Source organism: Lepisosteus oculatus, chromosome 5, assembly GCF_040954835.1.
Source record: "Lepisosteus oculatus isolate fLepOcu1 chromosome 5, fLepOcu1.hap2, whole genome shotgun sequence".
Classification (NCBI taxonomy): Eukaryota; Metazoa; Chordata; class Actinopteri; order Semionotiformes; family Lepisosteidae; genus Lepisosteus; species Lepisosteus oculatus.
Window position 1 is genome coordinate 8,712,911 of NC_090700.1, and position 25,763 is coordinate 8,738,673.

At 37.1% G+C, this 25,763-nt stretch overlaps 1 protein-coding gene across 14 annotated transcripts in view; it reads right to left on the reverse strand.

The window, feature by feature from the left end:
• Nucleotides 1-25,763, reverse strand: part of tenm4 (teneurin transmembrane protein 4) — a 427,071-nt gene that overhangs the window by 63,811 nt on the left and 337,497 nt on the right. For 9 of the 14 annotated variants that reach the window (XM_069190054.1, XM_069190064.1, XM_069190062.1 and 6 more), the window contains 7 exons: nucleotides 23,145-23,246; nucleotides 21,620-21,814; nucleotides 19,266-19,466; nucleotides 13,834-14,019; nucleotides 10,823-10,849; nucleotides 7,261-7,407; nucleotides 4,076-4,292 (listed from right to left, as the gene is read on the reverse strand). In XM_069190054.1, the coding sequence (XP_069046155.1) occupies nucleotides 4,076-4,292; nucleotides 7,261-7,407; nucleotides 10,823-10,849; nucleotides 13,834-14,019; nucleotides 19,266-19,466; nucleotides 21,620-21,814; nucleotides 23,145-23,246 (1,075 nt within the window). The remainder of the gene's footprint in view (nucleotides 1-4,075; nucleotides 4,293-7,260; nucleotides 7,408-10,822; nucleotides 10,850-13,833; nucleotides 14,020-19,265; nucleotides 19,467-21,619; nucleotides 21,815-23,144; nucleotides 23,247-25,763) is intronic. The other 5 variants (XM_069190066.1, XM_069190065.1, XM_069190061.1 and 2 more) reach the window with 1 other exon arrangement.

Below are 25,763 nucleotides of genomic sequence, written 5' to 3' on the forward strand. Positions count from 1 at the left end.
AAAGCTGATTCATTAATGGCGCATTTTGTTTTAAAATGTTTCTTTATTCAAAGATGAAATGAAATATGAATGATTTTCAATAGTTTTGCCCCTTTCCCATCTTTAAAAGATTATGTTGTTATTATGTTGATTCTCGATAAGACATTTGTAGATTTAAAAAAGTACGTTTTATAAGCTTGGCATGTTTTAGATTACATGCACGGTAGTTGCAATAATAATTGAGTGTATATATTAATAAATTAATAGATCTAATAAATTAAAAATGCATTTGTTAATGCCCATTTACAATTAGCTATTTTAAAGCACATTATCACAAATTGGGTAGTTTTTAGGATTTGACTATATTCTTAATTAAATAAATGGAATGAAATTAAAATGCATCTTAAAATCCCATTTAGTCAATTATAAAAAGGCTCTCAAGAGAAATAAGCAAGAGGCATTGGATAACAGCAACTCAACTTAATGGCAATAAGCATTAGACAACTCCATTTAGCTCTAGTAAACAGACTTCTTTGCCTGGATTTTAATTTAGCATAAGGTAATACTTTTCCTGTCTAAAAGCAAAATACGACAAAAATGTCTCAATCAGTAATGACAGCATGTAACTTGAGCTGCTCTACATCAACAGAGATGCAATGACAGTCGCATCTCTTTAACTCTCTGTGTGAGCTATCCAATAACTTGTGATGAGAAAAGGGGGAACAGTGTGTCGAGGACCAGAACAACATCCCAGTACCAACACTCTTAAACAGGCTGCAATCAACTTTGTTCCTCCACTCCTGGCCTATGAACCACATCCAGACACGCAGATAAGATGATCACAGAAGACAAACACCACTGACTGAGGAATGAAGCCACATTAAAGAACGGACAGCAGGATTTTTGATGTATCTGTATAGTTTCTAGGATACCTTAAAGGAAAAATCAATGGAGCTTGCTTAAAGACAAAAGCTCCAGACTGTTTGGAGGTTTTATTCAGAATTCCAGGATTTAACAATCTTTTCTTATTCCCAAGTCAAGCTTTACTTTTCTCCTTAAGAAAATGTATGGCATGCCCCATCTCCACCCTTTCAACTGCAGAAAAATAAGAATGGTAAATGTTTGACATTTCTTCTTTTTGAAGGAAAGAAATGCAGATAATGACCATGTAACAATCAACAACATATCTTTAGTAACAGGTACTACTTTGGATAAAGGCGTCAGCCACAATTTATACAAATTTGCAATGCAGTTTTATTTTTGTACTACACAACACATTGTGCCGTGTTGATGCCAGATGTTAAATGAAGAGCAAAATAAAATGTGCTGAAATCAAAAATGCCAGATGAATATTTTGTTTTTGTTACCTAATTTACCCTAATTGGCCACATTGGACTTGCAAAGAAGGGTGGATACCTTTAGTCCAGCCCCCTCATTTTTTATCTGTTGTGTGTCATAAAGCCTTTAGGCCGAGAAGACAGCACAAACCAAACTGAATATTTTTTTCTACAGCATATTTTCAAAGCACAGAGTCTCCATTGAAATCCCCTAGTGGATGTTACACTCAACAGCCAGTGATGTTCCTTTGACATGGTAAGAGCCCTGGTATCATATATCACAGTGGAAAGTCTACCACTTGACACAGAGCCATTCGTGCTGCTTCTTGTGGTGAAGGACAACTATGAGAGTGCAGGAACACAGCAAACAGCATGAGTAAGTGGTTTGGAAATCAATAGAGGCCTGATCAAGTGGCGGGTGGGGGATGAGCGCTATTATCTGGACATTAGCCTGACTTGGGAGGCTCAATCTGCTCCTTGCTGCCACAGTCATGCTTCCTCATCATAACTGCACCTACATCTAAACGTGGGTGACAAAACTGAACCATGACTAATATATCATCTTTAATATTTTTAGGTGAGCCAAGAAGTTGAGTCTTGCATCTTTTCTCACTCATCATACCTCCTCTATTCCCTTTCCTATTTTTAAACAGTTTTCTTGTGAGATTGACAGGGGAGCATTGTTAATTTCATTTTCATGAAAAGCTAAATGAATGCCAAATGTTTAATTTCTTGTACAGATTAAAGTTCACAAAATATAAAATGTTGACTGACAAGCATACTAGCACCAACAACAGGTTGCTGCTGCTTTTCTGTAGGAAAGACGGCGACGTGGGATAAATGCTGACTGAAAGACAAGTCATCTGTGTATAAATATGTAGATAAATAATATACAACTGATAATCTCCAATAGGAAAGGAAAATATTGATCTGAGTTACAGAAGACCAGTACTCCAGATGTAAAAAGAAGGGGGGGCATTCTGTGGTATGACACAGGAAAGAGGTGTCATTGTTTCCTCCATTTCAGTGAGCTAAGGGACTTTCCCTTGAAGTAATTATTGACCTTGTGAGGTAATAGTGAGTCCATTGATGGTGCTGTGGGAGATGTTATTTTTAAAGGGGACGTCCTGCATGTTTTCCTATTCCTTTTAACAAAACGAAAGCATCTATTCTGGTAACGAGGGATCTCCCTCAGTTTTGAGCACTGGACAACACTATACTGAATATCAATCCAATTTTTGTATGAACTGTTGAACATTATGCATTTCTTATATACCGCATCTCAAGTAGGAGTGCCATTATTTTATAAGCTTAAAAGGGCCATTAATTTTTTAAGCTTTACCCTTTTCTTAAGAAAATACATTCTAAGCAAAATATGCATGAACATGATGCATTTAATACAGATGACATTTCACTTTTTTAGCTACAGTATATATATTTATCATAAAACATAGACAGTTTTTCCTCACAGTCAGGTTAAGGATGAAAGGATCAACTTGAAAGGAAACATTCACGAACAGAGCAAAGATGCCAGCCCTTTGATAGTCCTGAGGGGTTAAGATGTGCATTTAAAATGAATGTCTGAACTTGTGCACATATGGAAGGAAAACCACCATGTGATTAGGAGCAACTACAGGAAGAGCACCAGGCAGAACAAGACATAAAGTATCAATACATGAAGTCAACACTTATCGCTCCTCACTTCCCCAAGAGAAGTGACAAATAACATGAGCTCATATTTGATATACAGCAATTTACAGCTGAGGAAATCATCCTGGTGGAGCACAGACACTTCAAAACATTGCTTTACACTCGAGGGATCTGTCATTAGCTTTGCTGGGATACAAATATCTGTCTGTTAAAAAATACAAACAAAAAACCTTGCAGAACACAGCACTAAAAATATTTTTTCTGTGTTTTAAACGTTATAAATTAAAAGCTGCTCAAAAAAATTAAATCTTAGCAACCAATGTCATTAATATACTGACAAAATTGGAAACTTAACAATGCAAGGCCATCATCATCATAATGGCAGGATCGTAAAGAGACACCACCACATCAACTCCTTCTGCAAGACACTATTTCCTGCTTTCCGGAGTTTGAGATACTGTAGTTTCAAACTGGTTAAAATGTTTACTCTTTACTTAGACATAACTGACAACTACAGTTATTAGCATATGCTACGGCAATCCTGGGATCTTTATTTTAATAGAAAAAAAAATGTTCTTCTGACTGAATCAACATGTGCGTTTTGTAAGGCTCTCATTAAGGTGCAGTGAAAATCTTTGTTCCTTCACACTCCTGACAGTGTTTATTAAAGGAAAGAAAAGAAAAATGGAGAGAAGTTATTAACAATACAAATTCAAAAAAAAAGCCAGCATCAATCCTCAAAAGCAATTAGAAAAAGGAAAAGAAGAAAAGGAGACAGTCAGAGGAGGCCTGGGATTCCATTAGTATGATACCCTATAATATGAAAGTGTTTCCATTCACCAGTTTCTTTCCCGAGACATCACGTCTTCCACCTTGGGGAACAAGCTACAGCTACATTTCAGTAAAGTCATAAAAATGTATACATTTTATTGGATATCTATTTCCCACCGCCAAGTGTCAATGAAAATTACTCCATTTTGAGCTTTTCTCCTTCTTCTATGCCTCATTGACGATCTCTATTACGCCTCCTCTTTAAATTCACCTACAGTAGATCCTTTTCCAGCTGACATGGAAGTACCTCTGCTTGCCCTTTGCAACACTGGGCTTACCTTCCATCAAAGGGGTTGGCTCCTGGAATGACATGAGTGCTCTCCTTGCCCAAGAGGAACCGGACTCTTTCATAAAAGGACTGTAGGCTTGTCTGGGTGGAGGGGATCTGAGTCTCCTGGATGATGTCCAGGGGGTCTGGTGACCCCACACAGAGGGAGGTGACGTGACAGGAGGTCTGTAGACAGCAGTCAGGATCCATACAGTCCACTAGCCCATCTAATCAATGGGAAGAAAATTAAACTGCATAACTGCAAATGCGACAACCTAGTATGTGCTTGAAATATTACCAATCTTTACAAACACATTAACACTTACAACATGTTTACAATCCTCAAGAGATGATTTGTGAATTGACTGCCATACTGTATGTTCTGCAGTACAGTAAAGTTTAAATTAATGGCAAAGCTGAAATAGAAGTTTTACTTAACACTGTAATGGTCACTCTTTATTCTCATATAAATGTTTTAATACTGGACAGCCAACAAGGGAGTAATCATTACCTGGTCTGTATGTTTAATTATGGCTTTAATCTAAAAAAAAAAGGGACTACAAATATATTCTATATATTAATACTATAGATTAAAAAAATATAGTTATAATTTTGATTTTACAAAATGCAGTACACCCTCACAAGCTAACAAACCTTTTATGGGCGTTATTAAGATAGAGATTTATACCAGTGAAAGGAAAGTCAAAACAAAAATTAAATATTGAATTAAATTTTTGAAATCACCTTTGGTAAAAACATTTGCAAAATAAATGAATTGTTAATTCATTATTAATCTTCAATTCTCATTATAATAATTGTACTTTGGAAACAGCTTAGACTAGTAGTAATAACATTGTGAATAAAAAGTGGTCTTGCAGTACATTGTGTACAGTATGCATTTTACTGTATATTTTGTATTGGCTGAAGAAAACAATGGAAAATAATGCAAATCTCGAACTGAAAGAAAGCATTTTTCCCTATTTTCCTATTCAAGCAAAACTGCACAGGAATAGAGAGAAAATATACTGATGGAAAAAAGAAACGTAACATTTTCTGGAGCTATTTTGTACTTTCACAAAGAGTTGTCAATTTGTTTTAAGCCCTCTGACTGGAGATACAGCTTGTGCAGTGAGGCACTGCAACTAGCCAATCACACAAGAGCTCATTATTTTGCACTTTTACCCAACGAGATCCAGGTGGAACAATGCCTCATCGGGTCACCTTTAAAAAAGCCTTAATTCAAAGCTTAAGTCACTGGAAGAAAAAGGCCACACTTAGTCAGTTTTCTGTGCATTCCATAATGCCTCACATGTCACCAGAAGCAAGGGAGAGGGCCATTGGCATGCCGGAGGCAGGCATGTCATGTGCCAGCGTTGCCAGACACTATGGAGTAAGCCACTCCACTGTGTTCCGACTGCAGACCGGCAGGACAGATGACTGTCCAAGATCCGGTTTCCCTCAAGTGATCACATCAGAGCAGGACTGACACATCAGACTGGTCCATGTGAGAGATCGTTTCAGATCTGCCACCCGTACTGCTGCTGAAACTGCCGGCAGACACAATGCTCACATCGGTGACAGGACAGTGAGGCTCCATGCTGCTGGCCTTAGAGCCAGGCGACCTGTCAGAGGCCCTCTGCTCACACCTCCTAGACATCACACCTGACTGGCTTGGGCCAGACAGAGGCTGCGATGGACTCGTTAGCAGTGGCATCAGGTCCTCTTCACAGATGAGTCACTCTTCAGCCTGTTCCACGCAGAAGGAAGGGCCAGAGTGTGGAGGAGTACGTGCTGCGTTTCTTTTATCCATCAGTATATATATTTTTCAAAGCAACAAGTCAATATTTCAACCAAAATAATGTTCATGGAACAAAATGAATACTGTATTTAAATATTCTTGTATTTTGCTGCTTTGTTTGATGTCTGCTCACATTACAGATGGCCCATTGTTTTATGGATTTAATGAAACATAAACCATAATGAAGGACTAGTGATTGGTCTTTGCGGAAGGTAAATCACAATATAAAAATTCTACAATTTCTTTTTAAATTGGTAAAATAACTGAGCACAAAATAACTATTTTTAATAAAATTGCTTCATGCTGTAATTGTTTCATATCATTCATTACATTTTAAAGTAAGCCGTCAGTACTGCAAAAATCCTAATATCTTCTGTAGAGTATGCAGACCTGTTGCACTATGTTTCTAAATAGAACCCATGAAGAATACTTCCCTCTCACTGACAGTACTAACAAATGTCTACAAACCATGGATCGCTGTATCCCAGTGCACCATGTTCAACTGCATTCCGATGTGTTACATTCCCTGTGTGATGCCCATTTGCCTGATAACTCTGTTTCACTGTAATTGGGATCCATAAACCAGGCTTGTAAGTTCATAAATACAATGGGAATTATACCAAAAGTTTATTGTATTGGATACAATTTTCTGTTTTATAGGGCAAGTAAAGGAGCACCTTTCAGCAACAGGATATCACACTTCTTTTTCCTTATACGTGGGACTAGAAATAATTTTCCGAATCAATTACTAGCGTTAAAGCACAGTTTTTTCCTTGCCTTGGTTCATGGTAGATCACAGTTTCCATCGCTCACTCTTCTCTACAAGCTAGTATAACAGATGGAAGTTAAAAATAACTACTGCCGTAAGTCAGTCAATTCCCTTGTAGATTTCCATCTTAGCTGTTGTAAGCCTGGTGCACTGCTCTGGTAATAAATGGCTCCTCCATAAATAAAAAATCCTGCAGCATCAAGAAGCAATCCGAAACTGCAGTATGATTTCAAAAGTCATCACGGCAACATGTTCTCAAAACTGAACATGCTTACTGCTAAGTGCGATTCGTGAGTACCACTGGACCATTTTGATTTAGACACCTCCCAGTAGAGCAGTCCTTGAGCAGCTCTGACAGAAACTCCGTGGCCTCTTAGTCAATGTGATAATAAACACCTTACCCCGGTCTTTTTTGGAATCTTTTCAGCTACCATACGTGCCCAATCTATCTCACAAAAAATAAGACTACAGATCCTCTAAATGGATTGGAGCACATCCACACATGTCTACGAACATATCTCTTGAAAATATAAAAAAAAAAACATTGTCATTTAAAAATCCTGTTCTTTCAGAGGGTATATTCCAGATTCTAAGTAAAATCAAGAAGGAAAATGATCAGTGTTCTTACCTGCGTCGTTGTCTTTGCCATCACTGCAGGCTGTCTCCATGGATGTATCGCAGCCTGTCCCTCTCCAGCCCAGCTGACAGACACAATACCACCCGTTCTGACCGAGAGTGCACCTGCCATTACCATTACAAAGTCCAGGACATCCCTCTGTGCAGACACAGCCAAAGACAGAACAGACAGGCACGTTACCAAAGCAATGCTGGCAACAGTAACTCAGAATGCTTTCTGCAAAATTCCAGGATTGTTTAAAAAGGCCATCACTTGTGAAGGAAATCAATTATTGACCTGTGACAGTTATGAGACTCTTGATGGACAGGGTCTGCCAAAAGGAACACAATCTTGGGGGAAATTAAGGCAAAAGAAGGAAACAGACAAAGTAGAACTCCTTTACTGCGCTGAAAAATTACTTGTCAATGCTAACAGGATACATACAGTATACCAAAGCAGTGTTTCCCAACCTTTTCCAGCCTAAGGCACACTTGTTTACTTGTTTTAATTAAAGCGCAGTGTGGCAAAAAAAAAAGCCAATTCTTTCCACATTTGAACATTTAAAGAAATGTTGCATGCATGTGCTTCATACAGATGTTTTCATACCATGTTGTCAAATCACCTTTCTATGGCAAAACTTAAAAGTTCAAGCCCAATTAGAAGTAATGAACTTGTCTCAATGTGACTTTACATGTTCAAACAGAACTCACCGTCTTAAGTTTAATGAAGTCACTTATGTTTAGAAAACGCAGAAATGAAGGGTTTGGCTTACAGCCTGTTTATGATAAAAAAACAACATATATCAGGGGTTCTAGTCTTGCAGCAAATTTAGTACTAAACTTTGACCAGACGATATTAATTTTATTTTTTTTCACTGAATCGCCTCCAAACCTGCTACAAGCTGAGCTCTGTTCTCGGCATTCTGTTGCCTAGCAACACAGTGAGCGCAGCCATTGCCACTAAATACAAAAGATCAGTGGTGGTGAGGAGGTTGGGAAGCAGGATTTCCAGCAAAAAACTAAAATGATATGAGTTATGGTTTATTTCATACCATTTAATACCTTCCCGAAAAATGGCACATTTAGTTTATTAATACTTCCGTGGTATGAGAGAAATTCCATGATGCACCAATTTCTGTCTTGACAGCACACTGGTTGGGAAACACCGTACTAAAAGAAGATTAGATACATTTTGAGTTTATTCACAGATATTTTTAGGGTTACAGGTGATAATGACCCAGGCCTTGTCCCTCCAGCAAAATTTGCTCTATTCAAACTATCTATACTGTTAATGACAACAGAATTGGAAAATTACTAAATATTGGAATTTCACATGACAGTACCCAAGGTTGTAGACTCACCCTAGCACTACCTTTATCCACACAACTCTTTAGAAGAGCTTACATCAGGACAGGGCTTTGAAGCCATTTCTTCACTAGAAGACTGAAGAAGGGTATTGAACTTTCACAGGACGATTCTGTTGCAGTTAGTATCACTGGAAACTTCAAAAGGTGCATTCTTAAAGCCCAAACCTCCATTTTTTAAAATAAAATAACATTTGAGTTTTGGGACCTGGCTGAACAGAATGGTGCTTGCATCCCTGTATACTAGTAGATATGAAAAAAAAAGTTTTGAATGTAGAGACTCAAGAAAAAAATACTAGTGCCTTTATTTAACTATGACATTATTAAATTGCTATCTTTTATTTCCTATAAAGATTAAGGAAAATTTCATTTATCATGTGTTTTAATCAGGTCGGCTTTTTTTAATTGAAATTTCTGAATCTTTAACAAATTTTAAGCTAAATATGTATTTCCTGAAATCCCCCATTCCAAACTTTCCTGTTTTTAAGTGGCTACAATATTGATTGGAAAAATCAAGTTATACACAGCCTGGTATGGTATCAGTAAAGTCACTCAGAACTGCAATTTCAAAAAGCTGGACATATTATTAAGATGACATGACAGTTTATCCACTCAGAATCTGAGAAAATGGCAAAGTGAAGCTTATAAAATTCATTGGCCGTACATTTTCAGATAACTTTCTATTGTTTGTTTAATATTACAACCCCAGTGAAAGTCAAACCACAAACAAAAGTGGCAATCAAGCTTGGTGTGAGGATGCTGATCTTATGTTTAATAAGGGAAAAGAAGACTCCACATGGCAGTGAAGAACATTTCATGAGAGATCTATAAAAAGAGACCGTTAAGGGGTTGCTGAGTATCACTTTGAGTTCCAGGTTCTCAAGGACATACGTGCTGCTAGATTATTTTTCATCCTGCCTTTTCCCTTGGCACTTATCTGTTACCTTTTGATCCAATCTTCCCTGATGCAAGCAGAGATGAAAGGAATAAATCCTGAGAGTTTTGAAATGCAAAATCCTGACATGTATTACATTAGCAAGATGCCTAGATCACAAATGCTTATTCTGACCTATTTTTGTCTGCTAAGGCTAGCAGGCTGTTCTTTCTACAATCTTCCATCAGGCACATGCAAAGTGCAACTTGGAAGTGAAAAATAAACTGCAGTTGTCTTGACAGAAGATGAAATTATAAAGGGTCTTCGGTCACACAGCCTAATTGCTTTTAAGAACTCAGAATGAAAGCATGTGCAGAGTGCAACAGAGAATTAAATATCTTCTGGTAAGAAGAAACATTCCCGCGGTTGCTCTTAGAAAACACCTGAACAGTACAAAGTTGAGTATCTGAACTAATACGACGTTCAGGTGGTGTTAATTTGTTGTCATGTTCCAATATAGCTACATAAGTGCTGGATGCATTAAAAAATTCTACCCAATACTGGCAACAGTTCAATTTATTTGGCAGCCATTTCTAAAACGAGCCTCTAGGGTCTTCCACAAAGTATGTCTGAAAATGGTCCAAAAAAAACCTGCTTAGTCCATTGAATCATGGTGATGTTCCCTTAATCTGCTGGTGGCAGCGGACATGATTAAAGAATGCACACTACAGATAGGGGAAAGAGGGAGTTACCCTTCACTCCTACTCCTCCATATTCCCATTCCTTTTGGCTTGGAATGACATCAAGCAACACATTGATTTCACAAATTGGAAAGATTCCCTTATGGAAAGAAATTGGAAACATAAAAGTTTTTAGCACCTCATGTCCCTCCCAGAAGCTGTGAGGTCTGCTATATATTAGTCACAAAAAAAGTTACAGAAAAAAAAAAACCTGTGCAGAAAAATGAGGTACAAAGTCAAAATACCAATTTCTAAATACTGTGCTCTAAAATAATACCATGCCCTTTCTGTGCTGACTCCTGCCAGGAGCAATGATTCACTTTGTATAAAGTGCAAAGAGGAAATTGAGCAGAGGTGCTGGTTCGAAGCAATGGGTGATTAAGGGACTTTGGGCAGGGGGCAGGGAGTTGCCAGGAACAGTGCTTTTTTTAGATCATAGCTCACATCTGATGTGAACAAAAAGGACTGGGCTGTGGAACATCTGTGCCAGCAAAGCCATGTGTTAATGGAGGAAAGTGTGTCACTTGGATGTAATGAACATTTAATAGAATGACAACAGAATCAACCAAAATACTGAAGGAACAAGGAAGGCCATACCTTTCACTACCTTATCCAGATAGTGAGCTTGGGAGATAAAAGACAGGACATTTAAGGGAGGATAGAACAATGTGGTTTCCACTACAGACACAAGCTAGATTTAAAAAAAAAAACACTAGAAGGTTAAGAAAAGAGCAGTAGTGAAATGCACTGCATGCACCACAATCATCAAGCAAACCACAAGCAAGGGCTGTAGGATAAGGACAGACAATAAAGGAAAATAACATTTCCATCAATTCCTGTTTAACAAATCTTAGGATCAGCAGAACTTGGCACAGAAGTGGCAGGACAATGAATGTTTCAAATGATATATTATATTCTGCACCTATTTAATCTCTCAGGCAATATTGTCAAGACAGGGCGGATATGACTCACAATAAAATACTTTTTTCCTCTAGGGCAGATTAAAAAAATGAAAGTCATATGTGGATGCTAATGTGCAATGCGACATATACGTATATATAAAGTAGCTGAAGTACAAAACACATATGAAAAAGACTGCAGATTTTGCCAATTGTCTGTTAGATTGCTAAATTTATTAAACATGCATTTTCATTTCAACAACCTAAATCAGACAGAGTAAGTGCTTCTTAGTGCTCTTACTACTAGACAGAAGTACTCCTCCAAATGTCCTTCCCAATATGAAATATACAGTATAACCCAAATATCAATAAAGCACACATATTACGATAAAAATTAACAGCCAGAATGCTCTCAGTTTATACTGTAGCTTGTTATTGTTTCATTTGTCAGTTCTTTTTTGCCCCGTCTGGTATTTAACATGGCTCAGATACTCTACAGTCTTTTGCTGGAAAACAACAAGAAGCAATTTTTTTTATATACTGCCTGCATGTAATTGAGAAAGCCAAATCCTGAAATTTGATGAACAGCTTAATTAGAAATGTTACAGTACACGTATGCACATGAAGGACAACAAAGAACCACTTTGAGTTTTTTGGGGAAGAAAAAATAAAACAGAGAGAAAGGGAATAGCATTTGGAAAGACATTCGAAGGCATTCAGGAGAAGTGCAGTTTTCAGAATGTCCTTTCATTTTACCAAAGCTTGCATTAATATCAAACATCTGATATGAAGACAAAAACAAAAAAAACAGTATAATTAATTTACTAAGAAAACTTAAGACAATGCAACATTCTTTAAAATAACAAGTGATATAAACTTTCTAAATTAAAAATCCAAAACTGCATATTCAACACGGTACAGTTTTACCCCAGAATTTACATAAGCATGTATTAAAATGCCAAATGTTAAAATTGTATTTAAAAACTAATACTCTGTGGTATGCTTCAGTTTACTAATGAATACAAAGAGCTACAGCTGAAGTTAAGATGAATTTTTCTATGTATATTACAAGACTGACTGACTCACTGCAGATTTGTACTTCTACTTGTTATAATCTGTTTTTTCTATCTATTTATGTCTATTTATTATTACTTCATGTAATATTTATTACTTCGCTTGAAGTCATGAATGTTAGTTAGAAACTATTCTCACTTATGTGGTTAAATGAAGGATTGACTGGATACCCATTAAGGGTTAGATTTCAGTATATTATTTTATATTTTCTTTATAAATGTAAATTAAGGCCCCCTTATGTTTTATAAATTGCTATATACTGTTTTAGATAGGTCAACAAATTATAGGAGGCTGCTTAACTATAGCAATTATAAATAGTCTTGACATTTTGAAATTGGTAATTAATGGGAGAGTTTCAAGTGAATGTTTTTAAAAGCCAGTGGGATACTGCCTATGGAGTGGCAGATAATTCCCCACCAGTACCCAGCCAAGCCTCTAATTTCCCTGTCCTTTCTGGAGAAAAGCATCATGTTAATCAACACACTGAGTTTAACATCCAGCTGACTTCTTACAGCAGAAACCTCAGCAAACCCTGAGGCTCAGCATCAGCTCAAAACCCTTCACAATGTGGACCTTTACAATTGAATGCTACTCAGCTATAAGGCACCGGCAACACCTTTGCTTGCAATCGATGGTATTATTATGAAATCCATGACCATAAAATATAGATGAGACATTTATGTTTGTGTAAATGTAATTCTAATCTCATATTTGGGTTTTTGAGGAGGAATATGATATTATATAGCAAAACGAAGTTGAACAAAAATGTATACAAAGTGTTTCAGTGGTTTCATGTTGTTTAACGTTCTTACATCTAATATTTGTTTTTTGTTCTAGTATTTGTTACTTGTTATAAAGTTTGGTTATGTTTTTGCTTACTTATAGGAATGTTCCTTTGAAACGTAGACATTTCTTTTTCTACGGTGGGTCTAATGTGAGACATATTTGGGTTAACATGTTTGGTGTTTAGTGTGTGGTAATTTGTTTGGTGCGAGGGAAGTTTTATTTAATCTCTGACCCAGGGAAAAGTGTAGTGTGGACAGTTGAGGAGAGCATGCAGGCTCGCGCTTATTCTTTTTCTTCTTCTTGCTCGGTCTGCTAGTTTTGTTTTGTTTTTTTATCAATAAAGTTGAAAACCCTATACCGAACCCAGGATTTTACATTCTATTTTATGGATACGAGAATATGTATTTCTGATCCAGGTAGTCACAATTACTTTAAGGTCCCAAGACTGTTTGCTCAAAAGGATCTATTCTGAAAAGTCCCATGAATACCTAATGGGGTTACTGAAATGATCATAGCCTCCAAATGTTCTATCGACACCTTCCTGAAAGAATGAATTCCCAATTCCTTGGAAATCACAAATTCAGAGCGTTGTGGGCACCGTTCACAAGCAAATGTTTTTAAAAAAAGGAAACCTGGGGGGGGGGATGAAATGAATGCGAGAAGAAAAACGAAAGGACACCTCAGCACGTTCCCACATTAAAATGCATGAAGTCAAGCCTCAGATCCCTGAGCAAACCCGCTCATGCTAAACTAAGTTGCACAAATTCAATTAAGCATGCTTTTCCCTTTATTTCTCCCCCCGCCACCCAACCAAACACCTTTGATTGCAGTCCCCTCTTTCCACCCTACCAATAGTGCAGTGCTCTCCATTCCACCCTGGACTGCATTCACATTTTCCTTCCTTGCAAGTGCCGTGCTCACTGCAGCGAGGGTGACACGCCCTCTGATCACAGCCAGCACCCATCCACCCTTCATCACAGCGGCAGGTGCCCGAGACACATATGCCATGTCCACCACAGTCCGCTGCACAAATCTCTGTGGGAGAGACAGAGAAAGGGAGCAGGAGGGAGAGAGGGGACGGGAGAAGAAGAGGTGGGAAGAGGAGGGGAGGTAAAGAAAGACAAATCCAAGAGTTATTGTCAGGGAAAGTGGCCACGCTCCACTACCTTGTCCGATGGGTGAGTGAAAAGAAATTCCTGCACCTCATAACAGTAATCCTTTTTGACAATAAGAATCTAATAAGTAGATTACAAAGAAAAGGACACGGATTGTAAAGGCCTTAGCTGGCTGATCCCCTACTTGTCTCTTCCTTCTTTTGTAACTCCCCTCCTTTGTGCAGCTAGGAAGGAAAAGAATAATAAAAAAGAATCCAATTGAGGCTCCATAAAGGAAGAGAAACACATGTCAGATTTAATTAAAAACTGGTTAAGTGCATCGCTAATATCGCACAGCCTTCCTAAATGCGAGTTTCACTTAGATTATGAAACATTAGCTGATCTATCAAGAAGAAATAGCTTTCGTCATTGAAACAATTCTAAAAACATCTGCTTTTAAGACATAAGCATGTTTGACATCTTTCTGCTAAGTTTGATTTCCATATGTGCTCTCTGACATTGAAGTAAATATAAAGCAGAAATCGGAAAAATTTCAAAATAAAACACAGCTTTATTCCAGAGTCCAACTGCTCTGGACTCTGGACTAAGTTTTCAAATACCCAGATAGAATAATCAATAACATCAGAGACACAATCATACCAAATTACAGTTCATGGTGAAAGAGGAAGTCAAACAAAGGGAAAGGTGCATTTTTATGCAGAACGTTGAGGAGCAGTGTTGCATGAGAGATCACTGAGCTCCACAGCTGTCTGGGGTGATTCTAGCAGGGAAAGGGCACAAAGGACTGACTTTGGACAGTGTTGTTCTTTTGGAGTTTGCTTTGCTTTTTATCTCTTGAGCTAAAACGCCTAGAACCTCTCCATGAATCCTAAAACCCGACCTTGTGTGGCCACTGAAGCAATGCACACTGACCTCGCTTTTCTCAGAAAAAAATATAGCAGTAAAAAACAGACTAACAGATGTGACTCACAGCATTGAAAAATAGCAACTTGAAATGGGCTATACTGGAAGACAAACTGAAGTCTCTTGAAGAGACATAAATTCACTTTTAATTTTGCATTTCTCTTCTTTGGTCTATTTTTCTATTTGTTAAGAGCTGATGTAAAATTTGAAATGTCAGCTAAAGATGTAGCACACTTTTATGTATTTATCTGTACTGTGGTTATATTGTATATCCATCTTTGTCTTGGTTATTTAACTAGCCAGAGACCTGGAGATCCCAGCAGTACTGCGGTCTATTGAACTGACTTAAAAATGACTCAGCTATAGTTTACAGCTAAGCTTTTTCCTCGCTGTTGAAAATTAAATCAAGTAAGTAAAGGTCTTTTCTGTCATAGTTTATAATATGGTATTACCAGATCAGTGATTTAAAACCCTTAAACAACAATTACTCGGCCTTGGTAATTACTGAATAATGCTTTCTTGAATTATGCTAATGCCCTTAATTTCACATCATGTGACTTTTCAATTAGATGCTTCTGTACAGCATTTCATTGTGAGCTGCTTTAAGTAGTCTTGGAAACAACACACATTTTATTAGCATTAGCTGAACCATGCTCTGACTGCATTACGCAGGGGAATTAAAGGCATGCCTTTTTTTTTAATCTGTGAAAGCTTTTCTGTGCAACATGTACACAACCAACACATGGCTTCATGTCTGCTCTGTCATTTTGCCTGGGTTTCAGTAGTGTTGGCCACTGTAAGATTCCTGTGCAAGTGACCCAGCACTGCGAATATCCATCTATCTACTAACTGCTTCATCCAATAAAGTGTTGCAAGAGAGCCACAGCCTTATCCTGGCAAGCAACGGGCACAAGGCAGAATACACCCTGGACGGGACGCCAGTCCATCACAGGGGACACATAGACACTGATACAGATATGCCAGTTTTCCCAGAAGCCAGTTAACCTGCCAGTGTGTCTTTAGAAGGTGGGAGGGAAACCAGGGCACCTGGCGACCCCTCATAGCTGCACATACTGTACATTACATGAGTGTTGCAAATACAGGTAAATTCTTAACACTTATGCTTTAAATTTTAAAAATGCAAAATGCAAATTTACAGTATATCAGTTGCCATAAACCTAAAATTGGTTTTGAAGCTCTTATTGTTCTGCATCTTTTAAGGGCATTCTATCTGATTAAGATCAAGATTATTTTATTTCTCTTTTTTAACTCTTTAACATTTGCCTTTCTTCTTTATATACCACATGCCTTCTATTCATGTTTATTTGTGTGTGGCAATCTATAACAAAGCAATAAATTGTTTCTAATTTCTTGATTTAAACTAGCACTCTTCCAGACACTTACGATTAAGTATTAAAGAAAGGAAATATTTGTTTCTATCTTTTTAAATTTTAAAAAAGTATACTGTATCTCTTCTATTGATTTGTAGAATTTCTCACACATTCAAATTAATATTAGAATCCCAACATCAAGAGAGCTCACTTTCTTTATATCACCTTTGTATCTACAGACCCAATTGCAAGTAAATAACTTTGAAAAACAATTTAATATATATCTAAAATTTGACATTCAAAAACTACAGGATGCACACAACTGAGACATTACTATTAACACTACCAATACTGCTTATACTACTAATACTCTAGTAACAGTAATTGTTTGGAAAACATCAAAAATACATTAATAATAAATAAATCCAAATATGCCAAAGCTCAGTGGACCATGACATAAAAAATATAAATTAATTTCATATAATTTAATAGGGTTCAGTATATGGCTACAACATATATTTAGGTTACTACCCAGCCTTCTACTGCTGTATTCACTGTTATTTGTCCTACACTGAGCTAAGTAAGTGTACAGCAGATGTCTGGAGTACTGTGCTGTGTGCTGCTATACACCCTTTTGGAGGAGAAGAGGAGCTGTATAAATGTCGAACCCTCTGGCAATTCCAGATGTAGTGCAGCTGTTCAGTTGACACTGAGCAACAGAAGGGTAGAGGCAAGACTGCAGGTTTCAGTTCCAGTTGCCTCCTCCTTTAGAACTCCCAGCTACCTGGACAAATGTTTTACTCTACCACACAAATTGCTTGGTTATAAATGAACGTTACTGTGGGAAAGCAAATTCATTACTATACTTATATTTAGCTTATATTTAGAAAGCCATTTACTTTAATAAAAAACCCAGGATCACCGTATAGGTCAGTCAAAGCACAGCTGTTGTAATGTGATATTTAAGGCAATGGCAGCCAAGCCTTCCTTTGGATAAAAGAAAATAGTTAACGTATTTCATCTTCTCATCTCCACTTCATTCTAAACAATCAAGCAGCAACTAAAAGCAGCAGACTTATTTTATGCTTCAGTATCTCAGAAAACAAGATATTTTAGACAATTTAAAGAAATGAATACTCTGTTTTCCATTTCAGCTGACAAGGTTTAATTTTCATTTATGTTTCTTCTTTGGAGGCTGGATACCTGACTAATTTGCGATTCACATACGACAGAATGGCATGGATGCTATACAATCTTAAAATCTAATTTTGTGAAGCTAACACACTCGGAGAAATTCTGCTCCTGCTATAGTGAGACACAATCATGAGAACATGTTGAGTATGTATAGTAAGATGTCTCTACTAGAGAAAGGCTGAAGCTTTTACTCTGGATGACAGAAAGGTAAAATCTTAAATATAAATTTAAAAAAACAAAGTGAATCTGCCTTCTCAGTTCCCAGGACACTATTCAGAAGCCTGCCAAAAACAGAAATCCAAGGCACATTGAAAATAAATAATATACTGTCACAGCATTCTTTGCAAAAGTCAGTTTTTCGGGTCTGAAGATTAACACACTTAACATTTTTTCCAGCAATTAATCAAATTCACAGAGAATTTTGGAACTGTCAGAAGCAGTTTTCCTCAATAGCTTGAATGGTGTGAAATACTGGTCAGTTATAAACCAAGCCCTAACTAATTAACATGCTCATATAAATCCAAAGCTGGAGAAATAATGAGAAAAAATAAAATACTATGAGAACATCCTCCAAAAAATTGTAATGTTTAAGATCAGGATCCTTTTAAAAGTCTACTTTAGCGAATATTTTAAGGGCAGGTAGGCTGGATAATTCTCATGTTTTGAGCTCTTATTAATAGAGGTCTGGGTTTAAAACCTCTTCTCCCTTATTGGATGGTTCCACTAGAGTATGTCTGAGATATTTCCACTGAAAAAAGAGCTGCAGGTGGTATCTATTCAGCACCACCCACTAACACTAATTAAATACCCTTACTACTTTAAATAAAAACAGTTTTTCTCTCCTGGAACATTTTGTACCATTACTACACTATAAATTCGACTTTAATTCTACCTGGATCTGTCTTATTCCAAATTGCAAACGTGCAACTTTAGGGAAAGGTCATTTAAAATCCCAGGATGGAGAACATTGATATATGTTGAGTGCTAGCAATAGTTACAGCTCAATCACACCCACACGAACAGTCTTTGTCTTTATGAAGAAAAAAAAGATTTATTTCAGTATAGATACTATATTTATCTCTTGTAAAGTTTTCAGCTTGCTGGCTCCCTTATTATCTTAAACATCAGGCAATTAAATCACGCTGTGAAACAGATTTAACTTTAAATTAAAAATTGCTTTCAAGGCATCTGACAAAGTTTCAGAAGCATTTCATCAATAATAATACAGCTGGGAGTAGAAAGAATTCACATCAATGTTGTATATGACGACAGACAAGAAAGCATCTATTTTTCATTCAACACCGCACTACATGACTATCAGACTTTACAATAAAATGGAATGGAACAAAGAATAGGAACTACTTTAATGGAACTCCAATTTTAGATAATATAATTGTTTTCATTTTTGAAGTTTTACTTTAATGTATTAAATCTCCACAACACGAGAAACTCAGCATCTAAAGTGATTCATGTTCAGAGGAAACAAGCTCACGATTGTATGCTAATATTATTTTGTTCAGCATTCTAAAATTATCATTCTGCACTTGTGTCTCTTCACCGTGTATGAAATATAAACAAACATTACAAAATGTATTAATCTACACCCCTCTCCCCAAAACACAACTAAGTCTTCATTACTGGAACTGAAACCATGCCAAGACACCGCTGAGTAATAAAATCTTTGCATACTTTGGAATGGAAGTTTTTATTGTACTCTGTTGTCAGTGCATAACCTCACCTGTGGAGCAGTCATGTCCAGACCAGTTTGGATCACAGCTACAGGTTCCAGTTTCAGGGATGAAAGCTCCATGTCCTGAACACTGATCCATGCAAGATGCCCGTGGATTCTCACAACTTGGTCCCCCCCATCCCACTGAGCAGTGACACTCTCCCCGGACACAAACCCCTCGTCCTGAACATGTAGGATCCAGACAGTCCACTGTAAAAAACAAAACAAATACGGACATTATTTAAGTAGAGTTGCCTATTCTCACTCAGCAAGATTGAGCCGTTTGATCAGGATTCTGCTCCTTCTGATAAGGCCTGAATTGGACTGTTTCCCTGCAGTGAGAGAAGGTTTCATGCTACAGCCGTAATTATGTGTGCTTAAAGGGTAAAATGAAAAAAAAAACTGTGAAACAGTCAGGTACCCTTTTAAAAAAGATTTTCAGGTTTATTTAAAAGTGGGCTGTGCGTCTTCTACATTGGCTTATTTTGGTTTCAAGTCCCTTCACAGAAAAATCACCTACTTTAACTACATGTGGAAATACAAAATGAAAATGAAACACAAAACTAAAAAAGAGACAAATATGGAATATGCTGACAGTGATCTTGCAACTTTCCTTGATTAACTTGCTTTCTGGTAACATTAAGTCAAACTATAGTGAAGCACAATGGTAAGTTTAAGTAAGCATTTAGTTTATCTTGATTTTGAAATTGAAATCATCAATACAGTTGGAAAGTTGGAGTGCAAAATCAGTCTTTGTGTTCATCTCCTTTTTCACAGAGGCATGCATAATGACTACTCCATAAAGGGTCACCTAGAGACAACAGATATGTCATGACTAGGGCTGGACAGAAGATGACAGTAGATGGGAAACCAAAAACACAATACCTGTCCCATATGGCAAGCGAAAGATAGGATGACTTCGGACCTAGACACTGTGAACAGAGGGGCCAGGCCATGTCTATTACTCTTACGACGACACAAATAGGTATAAAGGCCGTTATAATAAGGCAAACAGGATCTTTCATCTCTTAGCAGATGGTTTGGGCTCAAGGAACAAAGATCACAGGCTAACTGACAAGAACTTCTCTCCTGGCAATTAATCATGCCTGCTGAAGGTCGCAGGAAAGAAAGGTAACAAAATTTAAAGGGCCCTCATCTGTACTCCCGCTCTCTCTTTATGGCTAATACTAGAACCAAAATAGAATAAAGGGGTATGCATGTCACAAACCCCATTTATCATAATCTTGGGTCCATTTTTCATCTTGAAATGAGGGTCTTCAAGAGCTGTCACAGACAAAGGCTACTTCAATCTCATCTCTACTTGCCTTATCCTTTTAGTGAGCTTTAAGCAAGAAGTCTGTGAAAGGATTAAAGTCCTGCTTTCTTCTTCGTAAATTTAGCTTATGGGAATTCAGACAACAAAAGAATACTTCTGTGTTGTTAATGGAAGCACCAGAACCTTGAAAAACAGGCTTTATTTGTAAAAACAAAAATGAAATAAAGCATTGCATTTAGGGTTGGTATTTGAAAATCAATGCATGTGATTGTCTTCCATGTCATTCTTGAGCTTATTTTTGTGAGATGAGATGTGCATTTACAAAATAGATATGCTCAATATTGCAAGAGAATGTAAAATATTGAAATATATTAATGACATTCAATTTCTCAAAAGACATTTATGTTTTGAATTGTTTTAGTGATTTATGTATCTATCTCTCTAGCTTCCAAAAATATTTAGTTTGATACATTTATCAAATGCACACATTTGTTTCAGTTTCCTCGAGCCATCTGTCATGGGTAAAAATAAAAATTAAATCATTCTTTTAAAACTCAATACAGTTAAAAATGTTTCTTCAGGTTTTTACATTTTAAGTAACAGCCAACAGAAGCTCTTTATGTATGATGAATTTAGACCATTCATACTTTTAATAGAAAGTGCATTTAGACACAGTTTTTAGAAATGTTCTGTGCATAGATTTGTTTTTTACTTGCGATTCACAAAGATCTGGATGTACCGGATGGTGGTTTGAAGAGCTGTGTTGAAATTGTTAACTTCAATTTGGTTCCAGTGAAGCGACGGCCAGCTATCCCTTTTCAGAAACTGTAACATTAGGTGTGCTTGCCACTAATGTGATAAGTGGGCCTCCTTTTAAAAAGCACAGTACATTTAAGAATTTGCTCAAGTTCACTACTCAGTGGTGAAGCCACACATCTCTACTACTTCTCACTTAACACCTTCATTTAAGCATTCTCTCCAACGCCATCGAGAGAGGAGTTACCACCTATAAAAGAATTCTGTGAAAAAGTATATTTTCGGAGCAGTGCAGAGTAGGCAAGACTGGTACATGATATTCACTCATTACCTTCCTCACAGTTCTCGCCCTTGTAGCCTGGATTGCAGATGCACGTGCCTATAATACAGGTGCCATGGTTGCTGCAGGCTACATCGATGCACTGGTTGGTGGGCACATCACATTCTGCTCCTTTCCATCCACTGTGACACATGCAGCGTCCCTTAAGATACTGGCCATTGCCACTGCACAACACTGGGCATGACGCTTTGAAGAAGGAAAACACACACATGTGAACGGGACATACCGATGTCTGTAGGCTTGTGGTGTTAGTTGCTCAAAGTCCATAAAACCATGATAGATATTAGCAACTAGACCGATCAATAACAATGCACAAAGTATGTGAATGACATTTTAAATGGCAAAAAATACCAACAAAAAGTAATTTCCAGACCTTTCATGCAGCTCATTATTAGCAGAAACCAAAGTCAAAAACAATGTAATTCTGTTTAAGGGATAACAGTTTCTATCATGATCTGTGCTTATCAACTTTCGTTGTTGCAAGCAGAATAAAGATAAGATTATTTTGCTACTTTAAATAGGCAACTCCATTATATATGAAAAGCGCAACAATCATTGCAATTTTAAGAGTAAACACATTGAAAATGTGGTAAAAGATTTAATGTTAGTGTATGCTGTCCTCAGTTTCTTATTGATTTGGATTTTTTATGGCACAAACAAACCTTGAAAACACAACCTCTTACAGCTTTCATAAATATTTTAGGTACATACTCTATAAGAAAATAACAGAAAATTGACACTCATGCGGAGACCTGATTAAAAAGTGTTGTATTATTTAAGAGTGTGAAGAATAACATAAATACCTAAATGGAATTAAGGAGCAGGCACAAAATATTCATTACCATGTATTTCTGAATTGACTACCATATTGAAACATGGTGAGCTGTAAGGGAACAAATCAATGCTGCATTGATCATCAATAGAGGAACAGATGGCCTAGAAAAGACTTACGGCCTAGCCAAAAAAAGAGATATTATTAGCCTGCCCTGGCATCTTCTCCATGTGTTTCAATTAATATCTTTAAAAGAGTTTTGTGCCTGTCATTAGATTTGACAGTATGACAATATGTTCCAAAATAACAGGACATATAAAAGGTGCATTCTGTGAGCTGTTCTATCTTAGTCTCCTTTAATTCAAAAGAAGCTGCCGAGTCTGATGCCCAAAACATAACAAAGAGAGACACAGAAAGTATTTCATACTGCTGGGTATTGACCAATCCCAGAAAGCTTTTTCAAGCAAAAACAAGGGTTTTTCATTATCTATATTTTTCACTCTTGTGTATTACTTCCTTTCCCTTGTTCAGCATCGCAGGTGTGACCAAGCACTTCACCGTGAACCATGCTTGAGTGAGTCGCATTTTGGCCAGCCCAGTATTACACCACAATATCTTTCATCTACTGATTGCTGTATATGGTCAATTTTACTATATATTATATGAGGGCATCTTATTCACCTAACCAGACTAAATACCAATTCCATTCCCTTAATTCAAATCAAGTAAGGAAATAAATTTTACCTCTCCCACAGTCTGGTCCACGAAAACCAAGAAAACAGTGACAGGTACCAGAAACACAATCTCCATTTCCATAGCAGTTGCTTGGACAATCGTCAATTGAATCTATTAAACAGAAAAAAACCAAGTTAAATAAATTACTTTTGCTTATATTTTTAATATAAAACACCATAGCATTTTAATGTTTAAAAATGTGCATGCATTTCAGTTTCAAGCTCTTTTTCATTATTAACATGTTATTAAGTTACAATTCTGCACATTTTTGTGTACAAAAAGAGAAAATTATAAGGATGAAAGTCATAAGCCTAGGGATAAGTATAGCAGGTTTGAGCCTAGAGTCTACTGACAAACCTACTGCACAACGTTTTTCTTTACACTTCTGTAGTACCACAAAATAACAACGGAAATACTGTATATCACAACAGGAGTTAGCAAAACTTCCCAATGTAATACTCAGCAGGCCAGCCATCGTGCCATCAGAATTAAATGGAAAACAAGTTTCACTCTCATCCACTGCCTGCAGCTAGGCAGAGTGTATTGAACAAAGCAGCTCTTGTGTTAAACAAAGGCTAGTTATCTGAATTGGGCTGGTGCTTTCACATCCTCAAGAGAGTTAATCATCACACAGGCTGCAGAAGAAAAAGTGATGATGTTGATAAAGGCATGGTCCAGTATTTCCAGTTCAAGCCATGGAGGGAGAGTGGCCAGCGTGGAGCTATCCCCAGATGTCTCAAACGAGATCAGTATTTCATCCAGACCCTGATGGCTTTGAAGCAGACCAACTAACTAGGAAGCCCAGCTTTTGCTCAAAGGCTGAATGGCTGGAGGGAACACAAGTTCAAAAGCAATAGAAGATTTTTTTCTCCCTGAAATACAATTACGCAGGAATTATTTATGAAGTGAACTCCATGGTACAAATTCAAGAGAAATGTATCAGAGCACAAACTTCCTTAACAATATGCTGGGCTCTGTTTTAAAGCATGCACTAGGTACTGTACTACAGCATGGTTTGGTCTGCATACAAAGCCATCTCATCAAGTATAGTTTTAACCACCTTATTTAAAAATCACATTTTTTCAGTCTGATATACAGTACATTGTAGTAGATGTGCTGAATGGCTTAGTCTAATTTACATTTTATAACTACAAATTGTACTTTACATCTATTTAAGGTTAAAGATGAGACAAAATAATAAAGTTTGTATTTGTATCTTTGGTCCATTTCTGTTAGGATGACTAATAAGCATGATAAATGCATGTTGCAAAGATGACCTGGGGAATTGGGCGTATGAATTTGCACCAGTGAAATGACTGGCTGTGACAATGTTTACCAGTAAATCAAACATGCAAACCTGAAACCTGACGAAGGCTGTCAACTTTGCATAATTAGTACTTACATCTGGTTGATGAAAAAAACAAAATGGCCAAAAGCATATCAATATCCAGCATAGTAGAAATCTCTATTAATCAAATGTCAAAAATTTCTTAAATTACACTAGAATACAAAAGCCCAGACCTAATCAATTGGGATCTTATTTTTAATGTAGACAGAATAATCAGAAAATGCTTTGGTATAATTATTGTAAATAATCCTTACACTTATATAGCACTTTTCTGGACACTCCATTCAAAGAGCTTTCAAGGTAATGGGGACTTCCCCTACACCACCACCAGTGTGCAGCCCCCACCTGGGTGATGCAATGGCAGCCAAAGCGAACCAGTACGCTCAACACACATCAGCCTTAGAAACCAGACACAATCATTCCAGAAAGTTAATGTTGTATACCATGGTAAACCAGAATATAGTGTTGTAACGATCAGTTTAGCTGTGGTAAATGCATACAGCGGTATGGTGAAGTATGATTAACCACAGCCATGAATAACTGCATGGCTGTGACCATTGCAGAACAATGAGAGAACTAGAAAGCTTTGTGCAGATCACTTCGTTAATTAGCGTACAGTACTTTTTTACTTTAGAACTGTACCACTGTATATGAATGCATAGGTACTGTAAAATAAATTATACTGGTCATTAAGTAAAAAAAAAAATTTTAGAAAGCGTTGGGACATCATATTTTCAGCATCAATTCCTCCAATATTTTATGTGTAATTGTTCTCTTTGCTAACCTCAATACAGCCAATTCATAAATACAGTTAATAAATCTGATGCAATATAACGAATATCTAAAAAAGTAACTGCTTCTGGCTTGTTCAAGGTAAGCTTTTCCCCCATTCTCTGCCTTTTCCTCTCCTTCATATGAAAAAGCTCCTAACCTTTAAAGACAAAACAAAAAACGTCCACCCTGAATGCTTTTCCTAGCCAGCAAACATGAATCAAACTTCATTTGAGAGCCTTCATCTGAAGCTATAAAGTGCTTGTGAAGATCTTAGGTGAACTCTGTTTTTCAACAGAGTGGTAGCCAGAGAAAGCAGCACCTCTGAAAGCTGGCTGGAGGCAAACAGCAGTGACTAAAAATCATTCTGCCCTGAAAGCTGTTAAAGGTTGCCTGCGCTGGGAGGGTGCATGTGAAGGCACTGTTAGTGAGCAGCAGATGACTGAAGCACAACACAGTCTGCTCCAGGGGAATTTACAGGAACAAGATCACCAGAACACACTTAGATG